Source organism: Heloderma suspectum, chromosome 14, assembly GCF_057233095.1.
Source record: "Heloderma suspectum isolate Gila_16-S chromosome 14, 16-S_ref, whole genome shotgun sequence".
NCBI lineage: Eukaryota > Metazoa > Chordata > Lepidosauria > Squamata > Helodermatidae > Heloderma > Heloderma suspectum.
In genome coordinates this window covers 24,896,234-24,924,220 of record NC_139471.1, presented here as the reverse complement: position 1 = coordinate 24,924,220, position 27,987 = coordinate 24,896,234, and the positions used below count along the sequence as shown (strand labels likewise).

General features: G+C 50.8%; 3 protein-coding genes across 17 annotated transcripts in view; 2 read left to right on the top strand and 1 right to left on the bottom strand.

The window, feature by feature from the left end:
• On the top strand, nt 1-4,337 carry TUBB4B (tubulin beta 4B class IVb). Its single transcript, XM_084820595.1, has 4 exons — nt 1-147; nt 340-448; nt 2,194-2,304; nt 3,118-4,337. The coding sequence occupies exons 1-4, from the start codon at nt 91-93 to the stop codon at nt 4,176-4,178; spliced, it is 1,338 nt and encodes a 445-aa protein (XP_084676721.1). The 5' UTR covers nt 1-90; the 3' UTR covers nt 4,179-4,337.
• Nucleotides 3,117-27,745, bottom strand: CIMIP2A (ciliary microtubule inner protein 2A). 2 transcript variants are annotated; one of them, XM_084820597.1, is made up of 7 exons: nt 27,204-27,745; nt 25,460-25,677; nt 23,276-23,607; nt 21,352-21,469; nt 10,793-10,887; nt 6,943-7,060; nt 3,117-4,416 (listed from the first exon to the last, which is right to left on the bottom strand). In XM_084820597.1, the coding sequence occupies exons 1-7, from the start codon at nt 27,257-27,259 to the stop codon at nt 4,328-4,330; spliced, it is 1,026 nt and encodes a 341-aa protein (XP_084676723.1). In that variant the 5' UTR covers nt 27,260-27,745; the 3' UTR covers nt 3,117-4,327. The 2 variants fall into 2 exon arrangements, with proteins under 2 accessions (XP_084676723.1, XP_084676724.1); XM_084820598.1 differs by lacking the exon at nt 6,943-7,060.
• EXD3 (exonuclease 3'-5' domain containing 3) overlaps nt 27,711-27,987 on the top strand; it is a 193,064-nt gene continuing 192,787 nt past the window's right edge. For 12 of the 14 annotated variants that reach the window (XM_084820583.1, XM_084820581.1, XM_084820587.1 and 9 more), the window contains exon 1: nt 27,711-27,830. The gene's annotated coding sequence lies outside the window, so the exon portion shown is untranslated. The remainder of the gene's footprint in view (nt 27,831-27,987) is intronic. The other 2 variants (XM_084820584.1, XM_084820586.1) reach the window with 2 other exon arrangements.

The window sequence follows — 27,987 nt, the reverse complement described above, 5'->3', positions numbered from 1 at the left end:
GCAGCCAGTCTTCGCTTTGCCGCCCAAGAGTCCGCCGGGAGGCAGCTGTCGTCGCCCTTCTCGCGCCCGTCCGTCTTCCCGCCCACCATCATGAGAGAGATCGTCCACCTGCAGGCCGGACAGTGCGGCAACCAGATCGGTGCCAAGGTCCGCTGGGCCGGGAGGGGGGCCGGCCGGCGGGCGGGCTGGGCTGGGCTGGGCTGGGCTGGGCTGGGCTGGGCTGGGGCGGGCTGGGGCGGGCCGGGCCGGGCTGGGCCGGGCCGGACGAGGAAGCAGCAGCAGGGGCCGCCGCCGCCTCACCAGCTGATGCCTCCCTTCCCGCCTTCCTTCCTTTCTTAGTTCTGGGAGGTGATCTCGGACGAACACGGCATCGACCCCACCGGCACCTACCACGGCGATAGCGATCTCCAGCTCGAGCGCATCAACGTCTACTATAACGAGGCCACCGGTGAGGGCGGGTGGGAGACGCGCCCCGGGAAGCGGGTGTTGCCCGCGGTTTCTCCCTGCCCAGCCTGATCCATGTATAAAGTAGTGGGCGAGAGTGTCTCTGAACACGTGTGGAGCGCTACCCATGGCCGCCTCTACTGGGCATCGAGGGTGGGATCGCTTCTTACGGAAGCCTCGCCCCACCTCCGGATATTGTTGGACTACAACTCCAGGCATCCCTAAGCATTGGCTGTGCTGGCTGGGGCCGATGAGGGTTGTAGTCCAAAATGCAGCTTGGCGCGGGCCGCGTTCTCCAATGCCGTCACCCAGCTCCTGCCATGTCAGTGGCTCTTCTGTTTTCTCTTGAGGGCAGGAAGCTAGCCTGACTTCCCCTGAGGAAATCACAGCTTGAACTACAACTGTCAGCATCCCTGCCCCTTGGCTCTGCTGGTTGGGGGCTGATGGGAGTTGGAATCTAGCAATGACTTGGGGGAGGCAGCTTGAGTGCCGCTGTTCTGCCTACGGGAATGGAGGGCGGGGTTTCCAATGCAGGCAGCGGTGTCGGGCAGGTGAGCCTATCACAGATCCTGCTCGTTGTAAACTTTGCCCTGGGTGCCATCTTCTCACTCTCGTTGGTTTTACTGCTCTTTTAATTAGCATGGAAATGCTTTTGCGGTTGATCTTTCAAAACGATGGTGAAGTACTCCCTCTTTAGCTATGTGATTAGTAGCAGTGACAAAGGGATTTTCACATTCCCAAAACAAGCAAACACCATTATTTTGTGTTGGTACTTTAACATTTCCAGTTTTTGCTAACTTGAAAGAAATGTATTCTGGGAAAGCATCTGGGTGCTAATTACAAGGTCAGTTTTTTGCAACTAATAAAATGGCACTTGTTGCAAAGGTAATATTGAATGCATGCTGAGCTTCAGCTGCCACTCAGGTGGACTCTCTTCTCCAGTGTTAATTTTTGCTGGTGTGGAAAAACAACCAAGGGTGCTTCAGAGTGTGTCTGGAATGCTGCTGCCTCAAACAACCACTTTGCTGAGGCCCTCCTTCCAGGCTCTGGATAAGCTCTTTAGCAGCAGAGGCGACTTAGCGCTGACGCACTCTGGCAGCTCATGTGGGGGGGAGTGGCGTTCAGAGGGAACTGGAGAGGAACTGGCCCATGATGTAGCTTGTAGCTAAGACATGAAGGAGAGAGAAGACGAGACAGTGTGAGGTAATCTTCAGTAGCCCGTGGCAGTTGATGTGATCAGGGCTCCTCCTCAGGGGCCAACGGGTGTGTGTTGTAGATGGCCTTGGAAGCTGGGAATTAGTACTGTTGCTAGCCAGGGGGAGTTGACTGCATTCTGCCATGATGCTAAAAGCCCACTTAAACAATGAGCTTCTTCACCTGGCTTTTGGAAGTTTTCTGGGTTGGGCCTTTGCCAAAATAGCTCCTGGGTGCTTCTGAGAAGAGTCGAAATGTCTCCAACATTGGATTAAGAACATATAACTTCAGATCTCGCAACTCGGTGAAAGTCTCCTGGCACCTTAATGGCTAATGAATTTCACTGCACTGAGATTTTTTGTAGGTGGACACTGTCTGCTTTGATTTGATGCTGGCATGCTTAAGTTCTGCACTGCACTTATTTTGAATGCTGGCTTCTTGTATAGTTAGAAGCATCCTTTCAGTTGCTGGCTCCAGAGTAGCATGAGCCCAATGCTTTCAGTTGCAGTTGAGCAGCTTTTATTTCTCTCTGTAAATCACTGTTTTCTTCCACAGGTGGCAAATATGTCCCTCGGGCTGTGTTGGTGGATCTGGAGCCAGGCACCATGGATTCTGTGCGCTCTGGCCCATTCGGGCAGATCTTCCGCCCAGATAACTTCGTTTTTGGTGGGTAACACAGGGATGCAGTATGGAGGCTGCAAAGGCCAGATACCAGAGTTGAACTATTGGTGCACAGACTGCTCTAATAGGCTCATGGAGGTGGAGGTGATCTGAAGCAGATGGATTAGAGGGGAATGTTCACAAGACACTTTTACTGTGCTAAACCTGGATTTTCTACCACCCCATCATGCAATTGTTCATTCTTTAAGTTACATTGCTTAGTTGGCGTTTACGTGACAGAAAACGTGTGTGTAACATGAGTCATCTGGCCTAGATGAAGGTAATTTCTCTGGAAAGCTGGGTTAGAAGGATCATTATTTTGGGATCTTAAATTGCTGTCCTGCTTTGGGTGTGAAAACTGCAGACTTAAGATGATCCCAGAATTGACACAGAATTGCCATGGGATGCATTTTATTCTCACCTGATCTGTGCCAGAACACAGGGTGTGTGCAGCCTCGGAAGCAAGAGCTGCCTTGGCAGGAGTTGGTTTTGCATTTCAGCACTACCAGCGCCTGGATTTGCATGAACAACACAAGGGTGTGAGCCAAGGGCTCTATGATCTCAACAGACTGTGATTTCAGGGATTCTGTTAATATGTATCCTGGTGTGTCTGAGATCACTCATGCAATACAGGCAGTAATAGCTGCCAAAACTGGCCCAGCATAACCTTGGAACCACATTTGAGCTGCCAGATAAAACTGCTTACCTTTCCTGTGAAATGGTGTCAGCGGCTGCAAAAGTGATGTGCCTTGACTGTGAGTGCCCATATCGGAAGGTTTTTGTGCATCAATAATAGGTTTTTTTTGTTTTTCCTTCCAGGCCAGAGTGGGGCAGGCAACAACTGGGCCAAGGGCCACTACACAGAAGGAGCTGAGCTGGTTGACTCGGTGCTAGATGTTGTGAGAAAGGAAGCGGAAAGCTGTGACTGTCTCCAGGGCTTCCAGCTCACACATTCCCTGGGGGGCGGCACTGGTTCTGGTATGGGTACCCTCCTCATCAGCAAGATCCGTGAAGAATACCCCGACAGAATCATGAACACTTTCAGTGTTGTCCCCTCCCCCAAAGTGTCAGACACTGTAGTCGAGCCCTATAACGCCACCCTGTCTGTGCACCAGCTGGTAGAGAATACAGATGAGACATACTGCATTGACAACGAGGCCCTGTATGACATCTGCTTCAGAACCCTGAAGCTGACAACCCCCACTTATGGTGACTTGAACCACTTGGTGTCTGCCACCATGAGCGGGGTGACCACTTGCTTGCGGTTCCCAGGCCAGCTGAATGCTGACCTGCGCAAACTGGCAGTCAACATGGTTCCCTTCCCTCGCCTGCATTTCTTCATGCCTGGCTTTGCCCCCCTCACCAGCCGTGGGAGCCAGCAGTACCGGGCTCTGACGGTGCCGGAGCTCACGCAGCAGATGTTTGATGCCAAGAACATGATGGCAGCCTGTGACCCTCGTCATGGGCGCTATCTCACGGTCGCTGCTGTCTTTCGGGGGCGCATGTCAATGAAAGAGGTGGATGAGCAGATGTTGAATGTGCAAAACAAGAACAGCAGCTACTTCGTGGAGTGGATCCCCAATAATGTGAAGACGGCCGTCTGTGACATCCCTCCCCGCGGCCTCAAGATGTCTGCCACCTTCATTGGCAACAGCACTGCCATCCAAGAGCTGTTCAAGCGCATCTCTGAGCAGTTCACAGCCATGTTCCGCCGAAAGGCCTTCTTGCACTGGTACACTGGGGAGGGCATGGATGAGATGGAGTTCACCGAGGCAGAGAGCAACATGAATGACCTGGTGTCTGAATACCAGCAGTACCAGGATGCCACAGCAGAGGAAGAGGGCGAATTTGAAGAAGAGGCGGAGGAGGAAGCAGCTTAAGGGCCCAGCCATTAACACCTGTAAATTATGTTTAAAGCTGTAATGAACTTTATTCGTTCGAGACCTGTTCTCCTTTTCTTTGTTCTGCACTTCCAATTTCTTGTTGATGTCACCTTCTGTCTGATGCTGTACAGACATTAAAAGCATTTTCACCCTGCATATTGTCTCCGCTGTAATTCATCGTAGTACGCTTTCCGGGTGCTGTTTCCAAAGGTGAGCGCGTAGTTGTGCCTGATAGCTGGGAAAACAAAAAATGCGTCAGTGGTGTCCTGTGCTCAGACTTGTTCCTCCTGACATGTGGAAACATGCCAGTATTCAAAGGTGTGTGGGTGTGTGGGGGGGGATTTGGCACTGAGGGCATGCTGGTGTTCCCTGAGAACCAGCAAGAGGCTGCCTGACGCAGTTTGGCCAGGACTGGCCTCCTACACAGCCTCTTCTGAGGGCAAATATTTCTGCCATGGGCTGTGATGGGATCGTTTAGTCACCCACTTAGAGACGGGGCTGAATTATCCGCCTCAGAACTTTGCCAGATCTTTGCATGAGCCAATGCAATGTGCTCCCTTGTTCCACTCAGGAGATATTCTAAGATAGGGAGGACTTGTGCAGAAATAGGTGGGTCCTGATTAATGAGGGGAAGTGTTGCTTAAAATACCAGAACAGGTGGCATAGGTAAGATGCTTGGGAGATGGGCAGGGCAGGGAGTGGCCTTGCGTCTGTGCATCTCATGCATGCTTGCTGCAAAGAGGTTTGGCCCTGTAGACCAAAGAAGCCTTGTCAAGTCCCTTGTGGGACTTGCCAGGGCATTGTCCTCAAATAGGGAGGTTTGATGTGGCTATGTGCCATACTCCTTTGACAGGCCTTGTGCTGGTGAGGTCTTGGCTTTGCTTTAATTGGTGTTGAACTGGTGGGGGCAATTTGACTGGCTGAGAAGCCCAAAGGTCAATCCAGTCTAGCATCTTGTTTTGCACTTTGATGCCTTTACAAAACCCACAAGGAGGATGTGAAAGCCATATCCCACTCTTGTGGCTGTTTTCTGGTGACTTGCATTTCAGAAGCAATTCCTCATGGGGAGTTGCTTCAGCCCCACAATCCCACTTGGTTGCCTTTTCTGCACCATGTCCACGTCTGCAAACCTTTTTTGAGATAGTTTTCAGAGGGGTAGCATTGCTTTAGTCAGTTGCAGCAAAAACAGCCTGCTTGCTACATTTCTACACTACCCAGTAGCCAAAGAGCTCTGAGCATAGCAGCAATGCAGAGATATAAAATATAATACATTTAAAACAGGACTAAGACTAAAATGCCTGGGAAAATATAAATGTGTTCAGTTGGTGCAGGAAAGAGCACAATGTAGGCACCAGGCTAACCTCTCTGGGAGGTTCCTTTTGGCACCTTAAAAGACCAACCCTTGTGGCAGAAGGTTTTATGGCTTACAGTCCACTTCATCAGATGTGTGAGGTGTTAGCCTGAGTTACAGGAGGTGTGTACATGTGTTCCGAGTGTGGTCACAACATTGTGATATTGGTAATTTTATTTTATTCCTTTTCTAAGCCCAGTTTTGCCACTGAATAATGTTATGGAGGACTGACACATCTGCAGGCACTTGGGGTGGGTGTGAGGGGGCAGTGTGTACAGGCTGTTCTAGCATCTAGCTAACTAGAAGTGCTAAAATATATTTTGAGATGGATTCTGTGTAAACCAGCATCCTCTTAAAGATGTGAAGCTATTTGGGACTGTCAACTGTTCCAGATAATCTGATAGATTCCTCAAGCATGCATCTCTGGCTGCCAGGCTGATACTGCACACAGAACAATTATTGTTCCAAGCAGTGTGAATCCTGGGTGTATAGACCCATCTCAAGAGCCACAAATACTTCAGAAAAGCATCAGGTACCCACAACACAGTCTTGATACTTTTTACAGCTTGGAGGCATCTGAGGACAGGCTTTGACGTTGTTCACAACCTTCCTCCAGCCCCTTGCTATAAACATGCCCCCCAAAATCTGGACCCAAGGTGTAGACAGAACTTGTGCACAGATACCCTGTGGCAGAGTTCTGTGACATGTTTCCTAGGTAACTCCAATTATTGGTCCAAAAAGAAATTAGCCTTTAGAGCGGTGCTCCTTGTGGATGTGCTGCTACATTTGTAAGAATTTCCAGAGCAATTTTGAGGCTAGGCGTTTGCTAGACAAAGAGTTCCTTAAGAACTTTGACAGTAGCTTGGGGGTGTTTGTCTTGCCAAAAGGGATAAGAACCTAAAAGCTCAAGAACCCAGTCTGGAAGGGGACAGCTCTTAAAAAAAGTTAATACTGCAGAAGCACACTTGTAGGAAGCTTTAAATGTAGGTCAAGTCGTGTTCCAAAGATACCTTTTGCGGGGTTGCACTTGATCTGGAATCCTGCTGCATCTCCACAGCTTACATAAATACTGTAAACTTTACGTGTAATGGGGAGGGAGGAAAAGAACTTCCCTGGCTATCCCAACTTCCCTGGAACTTCCCTGGCTATCCCAACTGCTCCATGCCAGTGAGGCAGAGCGGCTGGCTATCTTGACGGGTGTGTTCACTGTGGGGAACAAGGTGCAGCAGCAGCTGCCGGCTGAGCAAAACCCATCCTCACCCCTCTCTCCCATAATGCCATGGGCATCAACTTTTGGAAGAGGATCACATGCAGCCTAACGGTGGGGAAAGGCTGCTGTTTTCGACAAACAGCTGCCTGCTGGGATGAGAAGCCTGCCTGGGAGACTTGGGGTGGGGCTTTTTGACTCACTTGGCACAAACCCTGTGTAGAACGGCATCAGTCCGCTGCTGGTGTAAATCTTGGTGTTGGGCCAGTAGGTGCGTGGCAGTCGCTTGCCAAAGCTGTACAGTGGGCTTCTTAGCATTTCCTGTGAACGGACAAATGAGATATCGTGGAGGAAACTGGCAACCTTTTGATTTGGACAATGGCTGCTAGGTTGGCCAGAAGCTAAATCTTCCTTAGGAGGCTGGCATGGGCTGGGACTGGAGTGTCCGAGTTCCACTGAACTCTTCATCCTGGAGGAATGATGGTTTCTGCTTTTATTTTCTGCCCTTACGTGACTTTGTTTGGCAGAGACTGGGTTTTAAGGGTGGGTGGGCACGTTAAGTTAAGAGGGGGTCTGTAGTGGGTCTACAATTCAAGGCGGTTCACTAAAATAGCTTCTGGTGATGAAGGTATCCCTGACAGCAATTGTTCCTATGATTTACCTTCTAACTCCTTGTGGCGTATCATTGTTCCATCAGAACAGTAATTGGGTTTGTACAGTCACAGAGGGGGAAATAAGCCATGGTGGCTTATTCCCCCCTGCTGCACATGCCGGGGAGACCTGCATAATTATCCTTGCTGGTGTGACTTGTTGCTATGGTTAACAAGCTACCCAAACCCCATGGACTGTTTCAGGGTTCTGGACTGGCTTGTTATCCACGTGTCAGGGCTCAGCTTCTGCACTGCAGTGGGCCTTGCAGGTGATGGCCAGGATCCGATTAGCAGTCGCCTGGAAGGGCCTGGGCCTAGTCAGCCTCTGGAATGTCAGTCTGTGTGAGCTCGACTCTTGTCAGGGTGCTCAGAGCAGAGCCAGGGGGGTCACCTGACTCCCTGTCCGCCTGCAGGCCTGGCAGAGGTGGGGTGGGGTCTGCAGGAGGGTCGCTGGGCTGAGTGGTCTCTGCTGGAGGCCGGAGCAGACGCCCTGTTCAGACGGGCCTTGCTGAAAGGCTCAAGGCCCGTGTCTGTCAAGGGGTCTGGAGGGGTGTCCTACAGTCACGCCTGCCCTTTTAAGCTGATGCAAAGGCGATGAGCCTTTGCTAGGAACATCTCGTCTTCCTTGCCCGAAGCCTTCTCTGTTTGGATCCATCATCGCCTGGGCTTTTGGAGGCACTCTGCACATGGACTGGAACTTTGGATTGTTAAGGACTTGCCATGAAAAGTGCTGTGAGGCTTTTCATAGACTTGAACTCTCTTTGCTGCGGATCGTGTGTCTGTTTGTCGTCAGCTCAGCATACTGGCAGGCTGGGTTTGATCTACGACTTTTGGACTTTCCTCTGCCTGGACGCACGCAGTGTGGAGTTACCAATGCGAACGCGGTGGCACGGAACTCCTTGCGTGTCTGGGTTTACCCTTCCCTTGGTCCTGATGGGCCTCGACCATGTAGCCTGGAGTTACCAGCAAAAGATCTGAAGTTGGACCAACTCTCTATGGGTGTGGCTTTGTTTAGGCCTTTCAAGAATTTACCCTGTGATTGCCTGAGGGATCATCCCCATTCCTTGTCCGTGGTTTGGAACCCCATGCATGGACTGCCTGGGTTAGATACGCCGGGAATCCCGAGCCCCTTCCCTTGTGTTCAGAGCCGTGGAGTTGGCAACGGGGAAACCACATTGACGAGGATCTCAGTCATGGTGGTAGTGTTTAGCTTTGAAGTATTCTGGAATTACATACAGCCTATAGCTACTGACCATCAGCTATATGGTTTCCCAAGAGTGTAACCATTAAGCTTTTGCCATGGGGTTTCCAACAATAAAGAAAACTCACTAATTTTAGGTGTTTGGTGTCAGATTGCCTGATCATGTGTGCTGGGGGGATCGGGAAACCTGACAGCATGGCAACAAGTCACCCTCTCTGGGTTCACATGACACAGTATGTTGGGCTGGTGAGGGTAATTACACAAATCCCCCCACCCCCCCAACACACCACCAGCATGTGCAGTGGGGAAATAAGCCACCATGGCTTATTTCTCCCTCCGTGATCATGTGAACAGGCCCATTGAGTCATGCTGGAAGAACGGGGGTGGGGGGTGTCCTTCGAGGGCTGGTTCTGCTTCCCCTTTCACACTTCCAGCAGTAACCCCTTAGAGGTGTCAGGAATGACATGAGTTTCCCAATTCTGAGTTATACCTGACAGACTGTAATTATAAATGCTCTTTTAATCTCAACTGTGAGGAGACCATATTGTTGGGTAGGGGAAGATGCTGCATAATCCATGATGCTGTTTCTAAACACATCGTGAGACGAAACTCTAGCTCTGCTTAAGCCTGGATCATCTAGAATCCTCAGACTGTCTCATCCACTAGAGTGAGCTGTTGCACAGCGGTCTAAAGGGATGGGGTTCAGCCCGCTTGGGTGATTGTGCCTCAGGAGGGCAGTGCACCAGAGCAGTTCCGCGGGATAAGGTGCTGAGTGCGAGGAATGAAGACATGAACAGGGAAAAAGCCATTTGGGTTTTAGAGTTGTGCTTTGGGTGAGTTTTTAAAAAGTATTTAAAGTTTTACTTATAAATTTTACAAATAACATTAACCAATAAATAATTTAAAACATGGACACCCCTGACCTTGTAAGATTTGGTTTCTTCCATGCATTTCATGGGACTCTTGTGTGCCCCACTTCCTTTCTGCTTCTAATTCTAATAACCACAACAGAGAACCCAATAATGATGAAGATGATGTCCATAACTTTCTATGACCAGCAAGCAGGTGGATGAACATACACTTTTCCCTATTGGCAAATTCGATGGGTGAGTTTTGAATTCTGATTTGTCCTTTGCACCTGTAGAAACTCTTGGCCTCAGGCTTACCCATCTGTAAAATGCGTAAATTGTTTCCAGGGTGTCTCCTCGCCTAATTCCTTGATAATACATTGCACATACATGTGTTCTTACCATGGAAACTGCTGCTGCACCCAATTAGCCCCATTATGCACTTCCAGTGGTGGTGACACAACGGCAGTCTGGGCTGTGGAAGGAGGATCGCTGCTGGCCGAATAGCATCCTGCTCGGTGGCCAGAGGTTTGTGTGCATGCGGAAGAGCAGGGCACCTTCACCCAGTGCTTTCCATGGGCTCTGCCCTTGCTCCTTGGCCCTGCCCTCCAGCTGCATGGCTCCACCCCCCCCGGGGGGGCATGGTCCCATCTTGCAGGCTGGGGATTCAGGTGGATCTCAGCAGAAGGCCACTGGTCTAATAGGCATGAGCCAGGGGTAGACAACTTTTTGTGGCCATGGGCACATCCGGCAATTTGATAAACTCTTGGGCACCACCACAAAATGGCATCCATGGGAGGCATGGCAAAGGACAAATAACCTGCCCCGAAGGTTGAGTCCAAGGCAGAGGTGAGGTCTGAGCCCCAACACACTGAGCCACCCTTTTGACCCCACAGTTTTCAACACCGACAGAAACCTATTTCACAGCATTGCCTGCTGCAGTAAGGAAATAGAAGTGAGAGGGTGCCCAGGTTGCCCACTTCTGGCATAAACTAATCAGGAGGGGAGGGGGCTGCACTTCTGGGTGTTCTGGGATCTTTCACAAAGGATTTAAGCCTTAGGGAGAAGCAAAGTGTTTTCGAACCCAGGAAATGGCTTTGATGGTCTCGTTGTTTGTACCCAGGGGAGGGGGTGCAGGCTTATGTGCCTCCATTTGTTCATCAATGTCACTACCTGGGCTGGCTTGGACCATCCACAGGCATTTTGGAAAGGAATCTCCCAATGAGCGTTTTAAAAGCAAGCACCCCTCTAATCCAGCCCCTTGCTAGCCATCAGCTACTATTAACAGGGCACGGTCTAACGTCATTGCAGTCCTGCAGAGAGATCAGGATCAGCCCCACGCAGACTCTGTTACCTGGTTCCGGTCAAATTCATTCATGGCATCTTTTACTCCATTCAGGTAGTTGACACCCATAATCCAGGTGAAGCGTGGGATGAATCCTGTGTACCCTGTGGAAGAAAGTGCGGAGGCAGGGGTAAGTCCTTGCAGGAAACGGCAGTGCGGAGGAGGCCCAGCATCACTCAGTGTGAAGGGAGCGCCTTGGGCCTGGGTGTCTGGGGGGCTGGGTCTGCTGTGCCACCTGGGGCCTGCTCCTAGGGTTGATGCCTCTTCAACGGGCTGATGCGGTTCTGGCTCTTTAAGAACGGCTCAACCGGCAGAGAGGAGCTTAAGCGTTTCCATGACATGGCAGTGAAACCTTTATTGCCCCCACTCCCAAGAGCTGTGAATGGACAGATAATGCTTCAAGGCTTGGCCTGCAGCAACTCTGGATGCTTTATTGTTCAAGCCTGGTCTCCTCTGCTTGGGATTGGCCACTGGCCATGTCTACATCCCCCTTCATGGATCACTGCCTTCTTGTGGCGAAGGGGCTTGCGTAACTCAGTGAAGCCATAAGCTATGCCGTGCAGGGCCACCCAAGACGGACAGGTCATGGCGAAGAGTTCTGACAAAATGTGGTCCGCTGGAGAAGGAAATGGCAACCCACTCCAGTATTCTTGCCAAGAAAACCCCATGGAACGTATCACAAGGCTAAAAGATATGACGCCGGGAGATGAGCCCCTCAGGTCAGAAGGTGTCCAATATACTACTGGGGAAGAGCAGGGGGTATTTCCAAGTAGTGCCAGAAAGAGTGAAGCGGCTGGGCCAAAGCCGAAAGGACACTCAGCTGTGGATGTGTCTGGTGGTGAAAAGAAAATACGATTCTGTAAAGAACAATATTGTTTAGGAACCTGGAATGTCAGATCAATGAATCAAGGTAAGCTGGAGGTGGTCAAACATAAGATGGCAAAATTGAACATCGACATCTTGGGAATCAGCGAACTAAAATGGACAGGCATGGGCAAATTTAATTCAGGTGACCATCATATCTACTACTGTGGGCAAGAATCCCTTAGAAGAAAAGGAGTAGTACTCATAGTCAACAAAAGGGTGGGAAAAGCAGTACTGGGGTACAATCTCATAAACTATAGAATGATCTCAGTACAAATCCAAGGCGAACCATTCAACATCACAGTAATTCAAGTCTATGCCCCAACCACTGACGCCGAAGAAGCTGAGGTTGATCTGTTCTATGAAGACGTACAACACCTTGTAGAACTAACACCAAAAAAAGATGTCCTCTTCATCATAGGGGATTGGAATGCTAAAGTAGGAAGTCAAGAAATCACCGGGATAACAGGCAAGCATGGCCTTGGTGTACAAAATGAAGCAGGACAAAGGCTAATAGAGTTTTGCCAAGAGAACACGCTGATCATAGCTAACACTCTTTTCCAACAGCACAAGAGACGACTCTATACATGGACATGACCAGATGATCAATATCGAAATCAGATTGATTATGTCCTTCGCAGCCAAAGATGGAGAAGCTCCATACAGTCAGTAAAAACAAGACCTGGAGCTGACTGTGACTCAGATCATGAGCTGCTTCTTGCAAAATTTCGGCTTAAATTGAAGAACGTAAGGAAAACCACTAAACCATTCAGGTATGACCTAAATCATATCCCTTATGAATATACAGTGGAGGTGAGGAATAGATTTAAGAGATTAGACCTGATAGACAGAGTGCCTGAGAAACTATGGACGGAGGTCTGTAACACTGTTCAGGAGGCAGCAACTCAATCCATCCCAAAGAAAAAGAAATACAGGAAAGCAAAGTGGCTGTCTGATGAGGCTTTACAAGTAGCTGAGGAGAGAAGGGAAGCGAAAAGCAGGAGAGAAAGGGGAAGATATATCCAACTGAATGCAGATTTCCAGAGAACAGCAAGGAGAGAAAAGAAGGCCTTCTTAAAAGAACAATGCAAAGAAATTGAGGAAAACAATAGAACAGCAAGGAGAGAAAAGAAGGCCTTCTTAAAAGAACAATGCAAAGAAATTGAGGAAAACAATAGAATGGGAAAGAGTAGAGATCATTTCAAGAAAATCGGAGATCTCAAGGGAACGTTTTGTGCAAAGACGGGCATGATAAAGGACCAAGAAGGCAGGGACCTAACAGAAGCAGATGAGATTAAGAAGAGGTGGAAAGAATACACAGAAGAACTATACAGGAAAGATCTTAATGTTAAGCAAGAGAATTCCAGAAAAATGTCTATTTCTGCTTCGTAGACTACGCTAAAGCCTTTGATTGTGTGGATCACAACAAACTGTGGCAAATTCTTAAAGAGATGGGAGTACCAGACCACCTTACCTGTCTCCTGAAAAACCTGTATGAGGGTCAAGAAGCAACAGTAAAAACCGGACATGGAACAACCGATTGGTTCAAAATTGGGAAAGGAGTATGACAAGGTTGTATACTGTCGCCCTGCTTATTTAACTTATGTGCAGAGTACATCATGAGAAACGCCGGGTTGGATGAATCACAGGTTGGAATTAAGATTGCCAGGAGAATTATCAACAACCTCAGATACGCAGGCGATACCACCCTAATGGCAGAAAGCGAAGAGGATCTCAAGAGCCTCTTGTTGAGGGTGAAAGTGGAGAGTGCAAAAGCTGGTTTGAAACTCAACATTAACAAAACGAAGATCATGGCATCTGGCCCCATCACTTCCTGGCATAGAGAAGGGGAAGAAATGGAAGCAGTGACAGATTTTATTTTCTTGGGCTCCAAGATCACTGCAGACGGTGACTGTAGCCATGAAATTAAAAGACACTTGCTCCTGGGGAGGAAAGCTATGGCAAACCTAGACAGCATAGTAAGAAGCAGAGACATCACCTTGCCGACAAAGGTCCGTATAGTCAAAGCTATGGTTTTCCCAGTAGCAACGTATGGCTGTGAGAGCTGGGCTATAAGGAAGGCTGAGTGCCGAAGAATCGATGCTTTCGAACTGTGGTGCTGGAGAGGACTCTTATGAGTCCCCTGGACTGCAAGGTGGTCAATTCAGTCCATCCTAAAGGAAATCAACGCTGAGTGCTCATTGGAAGGACAGATACTGAAGCTGAAGCTCCAATATTTTGGCCACCTAATGCGAAGAGAAAACTCCCTGGAAAAGACCCTGATGCTGGGAAAGATTGAAGGCAAAAGGAGACGGGGACGGCAGAGGATGAGATGGTTAGATAGCATCACTGATGCAATGAATATGGACTTGAGCATGCTCTGGGAGAGAGCGGAGGACAGGAAGGCCTGGCGTGCTATGGTCCATGGGGTCATGAAGAGTCAGACACGACTGAACGACTGAACAACAACAACAACATGTCTGCATCAGATGTGACTGGGTCATTCAGCCCCACCTGATGCCACAAAAGGCTCTGTCTTCAGAGGAGGCTGCCCGTTGTACTCTGTGAGTTGCTGCTTTGCCCTTGCCAGGTCAGGCCCAGAACAGTGCCTCATGCAGAGAGTGCTGTGGGTGCCGAGTAATTCTTACCCTTGGACATAAACCTTTTGGAGGGGGAGAAAGTGTTTTTGATTCAGAAGCGAGGGAGGATACTTCAGGCAAACAGTTTTCTGCCATACCTTAAAAGAACCTGTTTTCCCAGCATCCCCTCTGAGTGCCTGGTTTCCACAGCATTCACTATCCATTCTCTTGTGCCCACCTGCCCTGTTTATGGGGAGAGCCCCTTGCTCGTTGGCAAGGCCCCTGTGGGCATCTTGCCTGATACGTTTAGCTTGCACAGGAGGGCACAATGTCTAGGGAGCTGGTTGCCCAAGAGATGGGCTCCCTCTTAGGCAACAGGGACACCTGGGAGGGTTGAGGGACTTGCTTTAAGCACACGAGACCTGGCTCAGAGCCCCCATGCTGCCTCTCCCAGGAGACAGCCTTGTTCCTTAATTTGACCTGTGTCAGGACTGGCTGATGTTCTGTAGGGGAGGGAAAGGTACATGCTCAAGAGAGCTTTATTATATGCCCGTCCAGTTTTTTCAGAGTCTGAAAGATGAAAATGTTTTAATACTCCCCCAGCCATTATTAGATAATAATGTATGTGTTATACTTGTAACCCACAGTGCCTCCAATTTGCTCTGGACCCATATTTCTCTTCTCTTTCCACCTAACCCTGTAAGGTAGATTCATCTGGAGGGCTTCATGTTGTAGAAAACTGGATTAGTTTGAGAGACGACTTCTTCGTGATCTCTGATCATGCATATGGGCTCTGTGCCTGCATGGAGCCTCAGTTCGGGAAACTTCTATAGCTGAGGAGTTCTGGCGGGATCCCTTCCCCCTCTGTCCCACTGCGAATGTCCTCAGCGGGTTCCCATTTATTCCCTCAGGTCTGTTTCGACTGCCATTGAGGTAGTCTTGTGAGGGAACTTTTCTTGCACTCAGTTCCATCTGAAAGTGTTTTTCGAAGCTGAGATTTTTATTCTATCTATCTTATCAAAGCATCTCTTTCATCTTTACGTTGTTCTTATTTCTATTTGTTTTTTGCAATCTCGTAATCACCCTCATGGGCGTATGGCCCCTAAGGCACCATTTTGAAAGTGTGTCCGTTGTGCGGCGATGTTACCTCCGTCCGGCAGGCATGCTCTTTGCCTTATCGGACTTATTTATTTATTAAATTTCTTAATCACCCATCTGGCTGGTCACCTGGCCACTCTGGGTGATGTACAATAGTAAAACAATTTTAAACAAAATTCCACATTAAAACATCGTATTTCTAACAATACCCTAACCCACCCCAAATGCCTGCCTGAACAACCACGTTTTTAATGCACGACGGAAGCTCATTAAAGAGGGTGCATGGCGGAGTTCCCTAGGGAGGGAGTTCCACAGAGTGGGGGCCACCACAGAGAAGGCCCCCTCCCTCGTCCTCACCAGCCTAGCTGTCCTGGCTGATGGGACAGAGAGAAGGCCATCCGAGGCTGATCTTGTTGAGCGGCCTGTCTGGTGTTGCTGGAGGCGCTCCTTGAGATAGGCTGGGCCAGACCCATATAGGGTTTTAAAGGTCAAAACCAACACCTTGTTGAATTTGGCCTGGAAAACAACTGGTAACCAGTGCAACTCCTTCAGCACTGGAGTAATGTGATCACGCTGGCAGCTGCCTTTAATCAGGCTGGCTGCCGTGTTCTGCACCAGCTGCAGCTTCCAAAGCATCTTCAAGGGTAACCCCACGTAGAGCGCAGTACAGTAGTCTAGATGAGAGGAGACCAGGGCATGTACTACTGATAGGAGCAGATGGTCGGGAAGGGAGGGGCGCAGCCACCATATCAGATGGAGTTGGAACAGTGTTGTCCAGCTCGCAGCTGACAAGTGAGCCTCCATGGACAGCTGGGAGTCTAAAATGACCCCCAGGCTGTGGACCTGGTCTTTCAGGGGTAGCCGTACCTCATTCCACACCGGGTCATCATCCCCCAATCTCCTCTTGTCTCCCACCAAAAGTACCTTGGTCTTGTCAGGGCTCAGCTTATTCCTCCCCATCCAGCCACTCACTACCTTCAGACATTTGGACAGGGATTCTATGGCCAACCCTGGTGAAAGTTTGAATGAGAGGTAGAGCTGCGTGTCATCTGCGTATTGATGACACCGCACCCCAAACCTCCTGATGATGGCCCCCAGCGGCTTCACATAGATGTTAAACAGCATCGGGGAGAGGATGGAACCCTGTGCCACCCCACACGTGAGCGGCCACGGGTCTGAAACCTCCTCTCCCAGTGCTACCCTCTGGTACCTGCTGGACAGGAAGGACCGGAACCACCATAATACAGTGTCTCCAGTGCCCAACCCTTCCAGATGGTCCAGGAGGATACCGTGGTCAATGGTATCAAAAGCCACTGAGAGGTCGAGGAGAACAAGGAAGGAGCATTCACCCCTCTCCAAAGCCCTCCTCATATCATCCACCATGGGTGTCCCATGCCCAGGCCTGAAGCCTGATTGAAATGGACTTGGTGAAGGGCACGTTGTCAAGGCGTGGGCACGTTGTCGAGGCGTGTCCCCATTGTCAAGCCTTCTCGAAGCAGGCGAGGTGGAATCATACTGACCGGTTGAAAGCCGCTTTTTGGAAACGAGTGCTGGAAGTGGTGGAGGAACCAAAGGGTGTGGCAGAGAAGCCAGCTTCCCCACTAAGAGATTTGCTTGTCATGCAAGAGCCTGTCCCAGTGTTGGGGGTGTCTTCCCCTCAACATCATACTCCTCCGGGTACACGAGATCCCCCCACTTCAGGCTGGCCTTTGACATTCTCACTGGCTAAGAAGCTAACCAAAAAGGCTAAAGGCAAGTCTGTCTTCTTCGGAACCTAAAAAGAAGAAAAAAGACTTATAAAAAGTCAGATGACTTTACTTGGGATTGAGCGTGTCTCTTGGGCCCTGTCTCTCTCCCTGATCCTGCCCAGGCATCTCAGATCAACAGTGACCTCCAGCACTGGCCATGTCTCCCAGCACACCACCTCGGGATCGAACAAATCCTTTGCTTCCAACTGCTCCTCCCAATTCTGACTCAGCATCTTGGGATCGACGGCAACCTCCAGTACTGGCCACATCTCCCATTGCTCCACCAATGGCTCAGGACCAAATGTGGTTACCTGTACTGACGACTGCATCTCCTGCTCCACCAACGTTATTCTCACCAATTCCAATGGTGAAACCGAGGCCTCTGGTGAGCCCCGTTCCGATAACTTCTACATAGGAGGGTGAGATCAGGGACCAATCCCCAGCTGGTCCATCCACTTTGCCACATTATCTGTACTGGCCGCAATGGTACGGGACATCTTGAGACCAACATCAAGGATTTCTGGATTCGCTATGCTTGGTTGCCTCCTTCAACAGAGATCATCCCCCTAGTCTTTACGAGTGGAGCCAGGATAGAGATCGGTCAAGATCACCTTTCTCTGATTGGAAGAGACATCTGACATGGGATTCTTGACACAGGAGGCCTCGTGATTGGGATGAGGATCGGTATGATCTTTCTACCCCTCTCGCAATCCTGACCTTTCATATTGGGGTGGGAGTTGCTACCATCAGTGTCTATTGGCTACCTTGTTGAGACCTCTGGATCGAGAGGATACCTTTTGAGTGCCTCCTTCAGTCCCTAATCCCGTTCCGCAATTGCAGCAAGCAATCCAGGTACCACCACCTTTGCTTTGCAACCAACTGCTAGCCATGCTACAGCCACCAATGCAACCATCAGCCCTCCCTCCACTCAGTACCGTGCATGCGACTGCTCCATCCCAAGTCCTCCACCTTGAAGTTCAGACGGTCTTAGAGAAGGAAGCAATTCAGCCAGTCCCACATGCTCAACTTTGGGATGGTTTTAGTCAAGGAGTTAAACCTTTAATCGCTCCCAGGATATTCTGTATCATTTCCCTATACTCCCTCTTCTATCCAGAGGAGAGTGGTTCGCCTCTATCAACCTCAAGGATGCATACTTCCACATCACCATAGAAGAATCATACCAGCGTTACCTCTGATTTGTCATTGGTACTGACACCTACCAGTTTCGGGATGCTACCTTTCAGCCTAGCCACTGCTCTTGAGAGTTTTCACCAAATGCATGGCAGTGGTCTGTTCCCATCTTCAGATGTGCGGTGTACCCGTATATCGACGATTGGCTTTTGGTGGCGTCAGTGCACAGCCATATTCTTTGGTCAATAGAGGTGACCTGCAATCTCCTTCAGAGCCTGGGATTTTGCCTAAAACTCGGGAAGTCTCATCTGTCACCTACCCAAGCTCTACAGTTCATTGGAGTGCTGCTAGACTCCCTCTTGGGCAGAGTGTTTCTGCCCTGGAATTGAATGGAGGCGCTGATTTAGTTGGCAGTAAAGCTAAATCGCTGCAAGTCCATTTTGGCCCTCAAGCTTCAGCGGCTATGCGACAACACCTGTGGTCCACTACACTTGGTTGAATATGAGACCTCTTCAGAACTTCAGTAGCTAGCGGGATGCCCACCACACCAAACTGCAGCTTTTGCTGCAGGAACTCTTTATGGTGGTGGATGGTGCCAGCCAACCTGTCAGAGGGCATACTCTTCCTTCAGTCTTCTCCATCCCAAGTAGTAACTATGGATGCATTGCTCTCAGGATGGGGAGCCCACTGCTCAGGCCTCACAGTCCACGGGCAATCGTTGACCTTGGAGGCAACACAACAAATTAACCTTCTAGAGCTCAGAGCCGTAAAGTCTCTTCAGGCGTTGGAGCTGGACCTGGTGGGGCAGACTGGTCCAGGTCACCTCGGACTACGCTACAGTTGTTGTGTACCTCAACAAGTTAGGGAGTACAAGATCACTTCCACTCCTCGACTTAGCACTCGAGATCATTTGGTGGTGTTCACCTCGTCAGATTGGACTGGTCGCAGTCCATGTTGCCAGAGCGGACAGTATTTTGGCCAACCAACTCAGCCAAACCAAGCTGACCTCCCATGAATGGGAGCTGGACAGATCGGTCCTGAGGGGCTTGTTTCACCTCTGGGGCACAGTAGAGCTGGATTTTTTTTTTGCCACACAACTGTTTGCCAAGCCTTCTGCAGTCAGGAGGGCCACGACACTGGTTCGTTGAGAGATGCCTTCATTCTCCATTAGACAAATGTAAGTGCTGTATGGCCTTTTCACTCCTTTTCCCTTGATTACAAGGGTTCTGGCAAAGATTGGGATGGATGGTACCGAGTGCGTCATCGTGACACTGTGGTGGCCTTGCCAGCCATGGTTCGCTCTGCTACTCAAAATAGCTCTAGTGATATCATCATCTCCCGTCGTGCCCATCCCTCCTCACCAGGGAGACCGGGAAGGTCTCTTATCCAGACCTCGCAACTCTTCGCTTGACAGTCTGGAAGATCAGGTGACTGGGATTGACTCCATTCCTGCATTGATACAGAGAATCCTTGGTGCCACTCGGAAGCCTTCTACACAGTGCTCCTACACAAGGAAATGGGCTGCGTTCACAACTTCCGCTCACGCTCAAGGTCTTCATCCGGTCCAGTGCTCCTTGCACCAGATCCTCCAGGTTCTTCTGTCCCTTTTTGAGAAAGGACTCAGGTTGTCACCTTTAGGAGTTTGTCTGTCTGCTGTCTGCTTCCCACCCTCCCACTGAGGGGTTTCCAGTCTTCTTGCATCTGACAGCGAAGAGATCCGTAAAAGGGATTCGGAATCTGGCACCACCCGGTTGTTCCGCGACACCTAGCTAGAGCCTGCCTGTGGTGCTGAAGGTGCTGGCACCTGAGCCCTTCGAGCCCTTGGCGACCCTGGGTTTGTGCCTCTCTGCTGGAAGGTTCCCTTTCTGGTGGCCGTTAGGTCTGCACAACGCGCAAGCGAGCTGTATGCCGTCAGAGTAGGCCAGCCTCACCTTACCTTTCACCAGGACAAGGTCATCCTCAGACCAGGCCCCTCTTCCTTACCTGAAGACGTATCGGAATTTCATTTGAATCAGGACATTATTCTGCCCGCGTTCTTCGCTTCTCCATCTACGCCCTCGGAGTCTAGCTTGCATTCACTCGATGTTTGATACGCACCGGCCTTTTACAAGCTGAGGACAGAGCATTTTCGACTTTCACCTCGCTGGTTCGTCTGCTGCGGGGGCAAGCAGAAAGGCCAGCTGCTCTCGATTCAGCGCTTCGCTTCCTGGCCGTCAGGACTCTCAAGCTATCGTATGAGCTAGCTGGACTCGAGCTGGCTGCCCCAGTCCGAGCGCTCTCTACTCGTGCAGTAGCAACGCTGGCTGCATTCGCCGGGGGGTTGCCATCCCTGAACTGTGCCGCACTGCGACCTGGTCGACACCGTCTGCCTTTGCGAGACGTCGCAGACTGGATGCTCGGGCTAGAGCTGGCTGTGCTCTTGGTTGTGCCGTCCTGCCCTCCGCGTTGTAATAGGACACCGACCCACCTCCTTGTAAGTCAGCTTGCTGCTCGCCCGTCTGTGTGCTGCACAGACACCACGAAGAAGAAAGTCGGGTTGTTGCCTGTCACTGTGCTTCTCTGAGTGGTCATCTGTGCATTCACCCCCCACCCCCCGTCCCCTCTTCAGTGTCATGCTCAGGTTCGGTGTTGGGTTCCAAAGCCACAACGTTGGACTCAAGAAACTGAGGGAACACGCAGGAACCTGCTAGGGACGTGCGCCCTGGGACAGTGGGGGAAGGGTTGCCGCCAAAATTCCACAGTGACGGAAGTTCCCTTAATCGAGTCTCCACGCAGGCGCAGCACCAGACCCTAAGTACCACACCGGGTCTCACCGGGGTACCTCAAGCAGAGCAATATTGAGACAATTCAAAAACTCCCACTGTAAATAAAATCTGCCCCTGTCTCAAGAGCCTTTGCCTGGCTCCTGCTTCTGGGTCATGCTGGGGTGTGATAGAACACGGGAACTATGTGTAAAGGTATCAGATTCTCTGAAGAACAGGGCACTGATACAGCAGAGGTGGCAAAGGGGTAAAGCTACAAGGGTGTGTGTAAAGCAGGAGTGGGGTGCTCGAAAGGCCCAGGGGAAACAGGACTGTGGCCTCCAGGCTGTTCTCCGCTTCCCTCCCCCTGCCCCCTTTTTCTACTTGTCGCCCTGTCAGCCACCTACCTGAGATGGCTTTTCGCTGGATGAGGTTGGGCATGTCCAGCTGGGGGGTCCGGCCAAACCTCTTCACATCCACTGTCTCTGTTGCTGGCGGGAGAGGCACGGCCTCGATCCTAGTTGGCTGAAAGCCAAAGGAACAGAATAGACAAATGCCCACAACAGAGCGTGCATTTGGAATTTGTGTATTTGTTTACACATCTATATCTATAAACTTCTATCCTGCCTTTTCCCTTGCAAGAGGCTTCAAGGTAGCTGCCAACCACTGGAGAAACAGTGGGTGACAGTGGAGGGAAATAAAACCAGAAAGTAAAGGAGCAGCTCAGCCACTTAACAGGATCTCCTAAGACCAGAGGGGGAGCTGCACTGGGTGGGAGCAAAGGCCCATCTGGTCCAGCACCCTAAATCTAAGAGGAGCCCTAAGGCTGGATCTAGTCCAGCATTCTGGGCCCACAGTAGCCAACCAGATGCTCCCATGGGGAGCCAACAAGCAGGAAAGGAGTGCAGCTACAGCCCTTGCCAGCCCATGTTCCCCAGCAACTGGGAAACCTGTTTCGCACAGTGGCCGGCCAGGTGCCTCGAAGCAGCCCTGAGCTAGCCATGAAGGCATCGGCCCTCTCCTGGTGTTTGGAGGTTCCATTTAGCCATGATTGTGGCCAGTGGTACTTGCTCCTCTTCCCCCTCCTCTTCCGTGAATTTGTCTAATCCGCTTTTCTAAGCCAGTGGCCATAACCCCCATCTCGTGGCAGGGAATTCTATAGGCCAATGGTGTGTTGTGTGAAGAAGTCCTTCACACCTCCTGCTGCTCACTTTCGTTGGGTGGCCCCATGGGTTCTAGAAGTAGGAGAGGGGGTGAGAAAAAATCTGTCCAGTCTCAGATCCCATTAAAAGCACAGGATGGACTTTGGTCCTACTTGCTCCAAGCTCCTGGGCTGCCGCAGCAGGCAGGCTTTTCATAGGTGATGCTTTTCTCCGCTTGGGGATGCACAGTTGAGGGCACTTCACCAGCAGAATTTCTGCCTTATGCACAATTATTAGAGAGACAGGAGCCCTTGCTAGAAATGGTGGTGGCTGTTTTGCGGTGCATCTCAGAGTTAAAGAGAGCATTGAAGGTTTGTCATGTTAAAGTTAACTGTTGCAGCAGAGGAAATAGCCTAAGGCTGCGATCCTAGGAGTGCAGTCAGAGTTACTTCCAAGTAAACTAGCATAGGATTGCATGATTCCATTGGAATGTCTCCAGGTCGTAGGATTGCCCCAATCCTGTGCTTATAGCAGTAGCTTGGCCCACAGAAATAAAGCTGGGGAGAAGTTATTTTTGTTTTCTTCGTTGCTCTATATATTTCCATACTGCTTTTCTATTCATATTCAGAGTGGCTAATAATCTGGTTTTAAAAATCCATTGTAAAATATAGACTCTAAAAAACCCCAATACAATCTTGTGATTAAAACATGATTTCTTTAGACTTTCTTCTTGGAGGTAACACAGGATATAATATATAACCAGATATATTATAACGTGTAGTAAATCTATATTACAATACGTAATGAGCTTCAAAAACGTGTCAATGAGATGAATTCATTACAGTGCAAACCTGCCTGTTCCTCATTGTTTGGAAACAAATCTCCCTGCCCCAGTAGGGCTTTCTGCTGGGCCTGTGTGCCTAGACATCATGATCCAGCTCAGCCATCCCCACCAAAATGCAAAAGTCCTGCTGAATAATCTCTTTGGTGGCTGGTAACTGAGTGCCTGCCAGATCCCCTCAGGAGGGAGGAGGGTGTCCCACAATTTAGATGCCACCGCCAGTAAAGGCCCATCTCCTACACCTGCCTGCTACAGCTCTCACAGCAAGGGGACATGTAGCAGGGTTCTGGAAGGTTCTTCAGGCTCAGGCAGTCCCCTCCCCACCAGGGCAAGGTGCAATGTACATACCTGATCAGTCCCCGTGAGACATGGGGTGCCCCTCCAGCCCTGCCCGCACACTAAGGACACGCCAGTCTTGCAAGGCCCTCGGCTTTCCTCCTGCCCGCATACCAGAGCCACGTCTGGGTGGCACAGCATCTTCTGGTCCCCTTTTGCCGAGGCCAGTGGGGATCCAACCGTGGCTGCAAACTGCCTCCATCCGGGCCCACACGCCAGCCGGATGCCCGGGTGGCAGGGCGCATATTTCCTCTGCTCCAGCATCTGTGTTGAATTGGCGCCCCTCCATGTCTGGGGGTCAGCCAGGGGGCCAGCTCTTGGCATGGGGGGCTGGGGTTCTTTGCCTGGAATAGGAAAGCAACCATAGTAGGGTACAAAGCCTGAAAAAGAAAACAAACAACAAATCCAGCCCAGTCGAAGATGAGCAGAGCAGCTGGAACCAAATGGCCATTTTGTGCTGCTCATGAGGCTCCTGTGAGAACCCAGGCAGCAATTTAGCAGTTTTCACTTAAGACCAGCCCAGTCCATCTCTGTCTGAGTCACTCAGTGGGGCTTACTTTTGAGCAGTTGTGCGCAGGAATGTGTTGTATGCCAGTCATTCCCAGACTGGGAGGGGGGCAGGAGAGGGCTGCTAGCATGCAGTGAGATTCTAATGAGGTAAGTAAACCACTTGGAGCCAAATATCTGAAGGTGCCCATGAGCCGGGGGGGGGGGAGCCCCCCTCTTCCCCCTCCAGCTTTCCCCAGCTAGAGAAATGTACTATGCATGTACAAAAGAGAGAGCGTTTTCTGTGGTGGCGCCCCAACTTTGGAATGCCAAGGAAGGTATGTCTGGTGCCAGCACTATATTGCTTTGGGTACCAACTAAATCCTTTCTGTTTGCCCAGGCATTTTAGATTTATATTTTTAAGATTTCATTTATTTTTAAGTATGTATATATACCACCCTGACATCTGTTTTGGATAAAGGAATGTTCTATAAATTCTTACAATAAAGAAATAAAGGCTGCTGGGAGTCCAAAGAGCCTAAAGTGTCCTACTGCATCTCTGCACGAGTCCCTGCTCCTTGAGTCATGCATAGAACAGTGATCCATGCAGAGGGCCACAAAACCTCCAAAGGTATGCCCGCTATTCTTAAGCTCTTTCCCCCTTTAAAAGTAAACCTAACCCTTCAAAGTAAACCTTGTTAGTGTGAGAGCAAAACCCCCATTTTAATTCAGAAAGGGAGGGCCAGGAGCCCCTGCTTCACATGTGGAATGTCCCAGGTTTCATCCCCGGCATCTCCAAAGGAGAAGGTAGCAGTGGGGGAAAGACCCTTCCCTACCTGAGACCCTGGAGAGCTATTGCCACTCAGAGTAGTGGGGTATTTTTTTAATTTATTCCATTTCTATACCGCCCAATAGCCAAAGTTGTCTGGGCAGTTCACAAAAATTAAAACCAGAGGGCAGCATCCATGGTAGATGGATCCAGGGTCTGATTCAGTATAAGATGGACTAGACTGGTTTTAAATAAAACGGCAAACTCACTGCCAGGGTTCTAAGGCGGCTCTCTAAAACAAACAAAAGTGTCCTATCTGTCAGAAATCTGGGGAGCACTGGTCTTCTAAGCCGGGGGTGGGGAACCTCAGGCTTAGAAATCCAGCCCTGCAGGGTCTCGGAGTGGGGACCCCTGCAGGCTCTCGGGGTGGGGAACCTCAGGCCAAATCCAGCCCTGCAGGGTCTCGGAAGGCCACAGCCCTTTGCCCCAACTGGTGGTTTCCTGGCTTTTGTGCAGGAAGCAAAGGCTGAAATGCCTTTCTATGCCTTAGTTATGGGCAGTGAGAACATGAAGCTACAACAGCCTGGAATTTTTGGCCACACCCATTTCGCTGGTAGCCCTTGAGAGTCTCTGAAATGGAATCTGGCCCACAGGCTGAAATCACTTAGAATAGGGGTGCAGAACCTAACAGCCATGACAAAAATGAATACGGCAATTCATATTGTACTGTATCTCCTGTCTCGGAGAGGAGTTGTATAAGATGCAGCTTCAGTGGCTTGATTTGTATTTGTATTTGTTGCTGTACTAGTACTGCTAAAAGGCACAGGAGTTGAGCTACTCGTAAGAAAAGCTGCCAGTCCCTGGTCCCTGAGCACTCACAAGAGATAGCTGGATCAGTGACACTGAAGAACTGCTCTCACGGTTTCCCTAAAGAGGCCCACCTGTGTATCCAGGGATATATGTTTGGTACTGATCCATCATTTTCTCATGCTCAGGGAGGTTCCGATGGCTGTAATCCTTGATGAACTTTGGCCGGACCAGCGGCGCAAGCACTGAGTAGGGGCTCTTGTGCACCTCGGGGTCAGCCAGCATGTCACAGGTGGTTCTGCCGTATGTTTTCCCCAGCTGGTAGCGGACCTGAGGGTAAAACCCCCCATATCTTGGGTGGAAAGAGCAGACAAGAAGGAGCAAACATCAGTTGTTGGTATTCATGGCATTTCAGAAAAGGTGCATTGGTCTAGCTGCATGAATGTACACCATGTTATGCTTCTGCTCATGACAGCATCTACGACATTTCTGCCCTTGGGTTTAATTATGCCAGCATTATTTTTTATTTGATTCGAAGGATTTTTTGCCCTGCTCTTCAGCCAAAAAAGCACTAGGCTTACAATGAGCAGGTTTTCATTCTAAAAGACAACCAAGAGTCTTCTGGCATCTTAAAGACGCTGGCACTGCCTTAATGGCTTTTTAGCTTAGTATTGTTGCTGCTGTTGTTACTATATTTGTATGCTGCCCAATAGTGGAAGCTCTTTGGGCAGTTATATAAATATGCCAGTATATAAATGTTAATTAAAAATGAATAAAAATTAAGGACTTAACATGTTTATTATGCCACAAGCTTTTGTGGACACAGTCACAACTGATGAAGTGGACTATAAATCCACAGAAGCAACTGCTACAGTAAGAAAAGTTGTAGGACTTTCTTCTGTCTAAACACGCATAGGGTTGCACCCTTCATCATTACAGTGCCACAAGACTCGTCATTTCTGCTGCAACTAAAAGACATGACACAAAAGGAAAAGAGTTTGGGAGGGAAGGGAAGGGGAAAAGCAAACCCAGGGTGGCCCCAGATGGACAGCAGCTAGTACTAACAGTCACAAGACATGCACTGCTGTTCCATCTTTGTCTCTTAATGAATTTTTTGTGGAAAGCAGCAGCAGTGGGAAAACACGGGAGGGTGACAGATGGAAGGCGCTACGTCTGGACTCTGAAAAATGCTGTGAACGGGGCAAGGGCGAATGCACAATAGACGCCTCGTTTGGAAGCACCCTCAGTTTTCCATCCGAGCTGGTCCTCCTACAAAGGTCTTATTGGGACCAGCTGGAATGGAAAACTGTTCAAGGAGAGGAGCCAAACACAGCTGGCTCGTGGAGAGCCGGTGGAGTGGCCCTGCTCCCCTTCTCTCCCAATTTAGCATGGCTAAATTGCTGCTGTCAGACCTGTCCTCCACAGCCCTTGGAAGACAGCATCTTGCTCCTGACAGCAGTCAGCCTTACGCTGCCTTGGTACGTGGAGGTGCCCGGTGTTTTGCCACGCTGTAGGGTGCCCTCAGCTCTGCTCCCAGCTCATTTCAAGCGTGCCCTAGTGCCAATGGGGCCTTATTTCTCCATCATGTATTTATATTGTATTATTACATTTGTATCCCACCCTCCCCCCACTTCCAAGGAGCCCAGGGCAGCTCACATAGTCCTCCTCTCCATTTCATCCTCACAACAATGCTGTGAGGCAGCTTAGGCTGAGAGTCAGGGACTGGCCCAAAGTCACCCAGTGAGCTTCAAGGCTGAGTGGGGCCTTGAACCCAGGTTTTCCCACACCCGTGCTCTAACCACTAGACCACACTGGCTCTCGTTACCTCCCTTTCCATTGGCAGCTGAGAAACCATGGCCTTGGCCCGTGAGAACTTACCCGGGGATGTAGTAAGGCTCCTGGGGGAAGAAGCTGCATTTCTGAGCAGCTGACATCCTGCTCGGCGCTGCTGGGCTTGCGCCCTCCACTCACAGGAGGCCAGGGAGCCCGCGGGGGGCTGACGACCAGCCTCGGTCGCCGCGGCGACCACTGTGAGGCTGGCCCCGGGCCGCGACCCATGGAGGAGGGAGGGGCGGGCCGGGCCGGGCCGCTGCGGGCCTCCAGGCGGCGGGGCCACAACGCAGCAGCCCCGCCGGCGCGGAAGGCCGAGGGGAGCGCAGGGCGCCCGCCCCACGCGCAGCTCTCTCATATTCAGGCTGGCGGGAAGAAAACACAGGCAGGCGCCCCCCTTCCTTCCCGCAGAGCGACACCGGGCGGGCGTCTGCCTGCTCGGGCGCCATCCGGGAAGGCAGGGCGCTCCCTGCAGCACTGGGGGGCGGGTGTCGACCAAAGCCTCCCCCAGCCTGGCGCCCCCCTCCGGTGGCTGGGTGCGGCCCAGCCCAGCCCAGCCCAGGGGAGACGGAGCTCCGCCGGCCGCGCGCGAAGGTTCCGCTTCGGGCCGCGGTTCCCCGGCGGACCGTCTCAGGCGCGCACCGGGCGAGTTCCTTCTTCCGGCGCCGTTGCCTGGTGAGTGGGAGCTGCTGCTGCTGCTGCTGCTGGGACCCCCGGGAGGGGCGAGGAACAGGCCGGCCGGCCCGCCCCCCCCCCCAGGCAGGACTAGGGGGATGCCAGGGCCAGATGCGCCCCCGTCAGCGGGGAAGGAAGGAAGGAAGGAAGGCCCGCC

Excerpts from the sequence above, each read along its gene's own strand:
- TUBB4B (XM_084820595.1), top strand. The coding sequence starts at position 91 with ATGAGAGAGATCGTCCACCTGCAGGCCGGACAGTGCGGCAACCAGATC. Across the intron at positions 148-339 it reads GCAACCAGATCGGTGCCAAG|TTCTGGGAGGTGATCTCGGA; the intron begins GTCCGCTGGGCC and ends TTCCTTTCTTAG. Across the intron at positions 449-2,193 it reads CTACTATAACGAGGCCACCG|GTGGCAAATATGTCCCTCGG; the intron begins GTGAGGGCGGGT and ends TTTCTTCCACAG.
- CIMIP2A (XM_084820597.1), bottom strand. The coding sequence starts at position 27,259 with ATGTCAGCTGCTCAGAAATGCAGCTTCTTCCCCCAGGAGCCTTACTAC. Across the intron at positions 23,608-25,459 it reads ATATATCCCTGGATACACAG|GCAAAGAACCCCAGCCCCCC; the intron begins GTGGGCCTCTTT and ends TTCCTATTCCAG. Across the intron at positions 7,061-10,792 it reads ATGAATTTGACCGGAACCAG|GAAATGCTAAGAAGCCCACT; the intron begins GTAACAGAGTCT and ends GTCCGTTCACAG.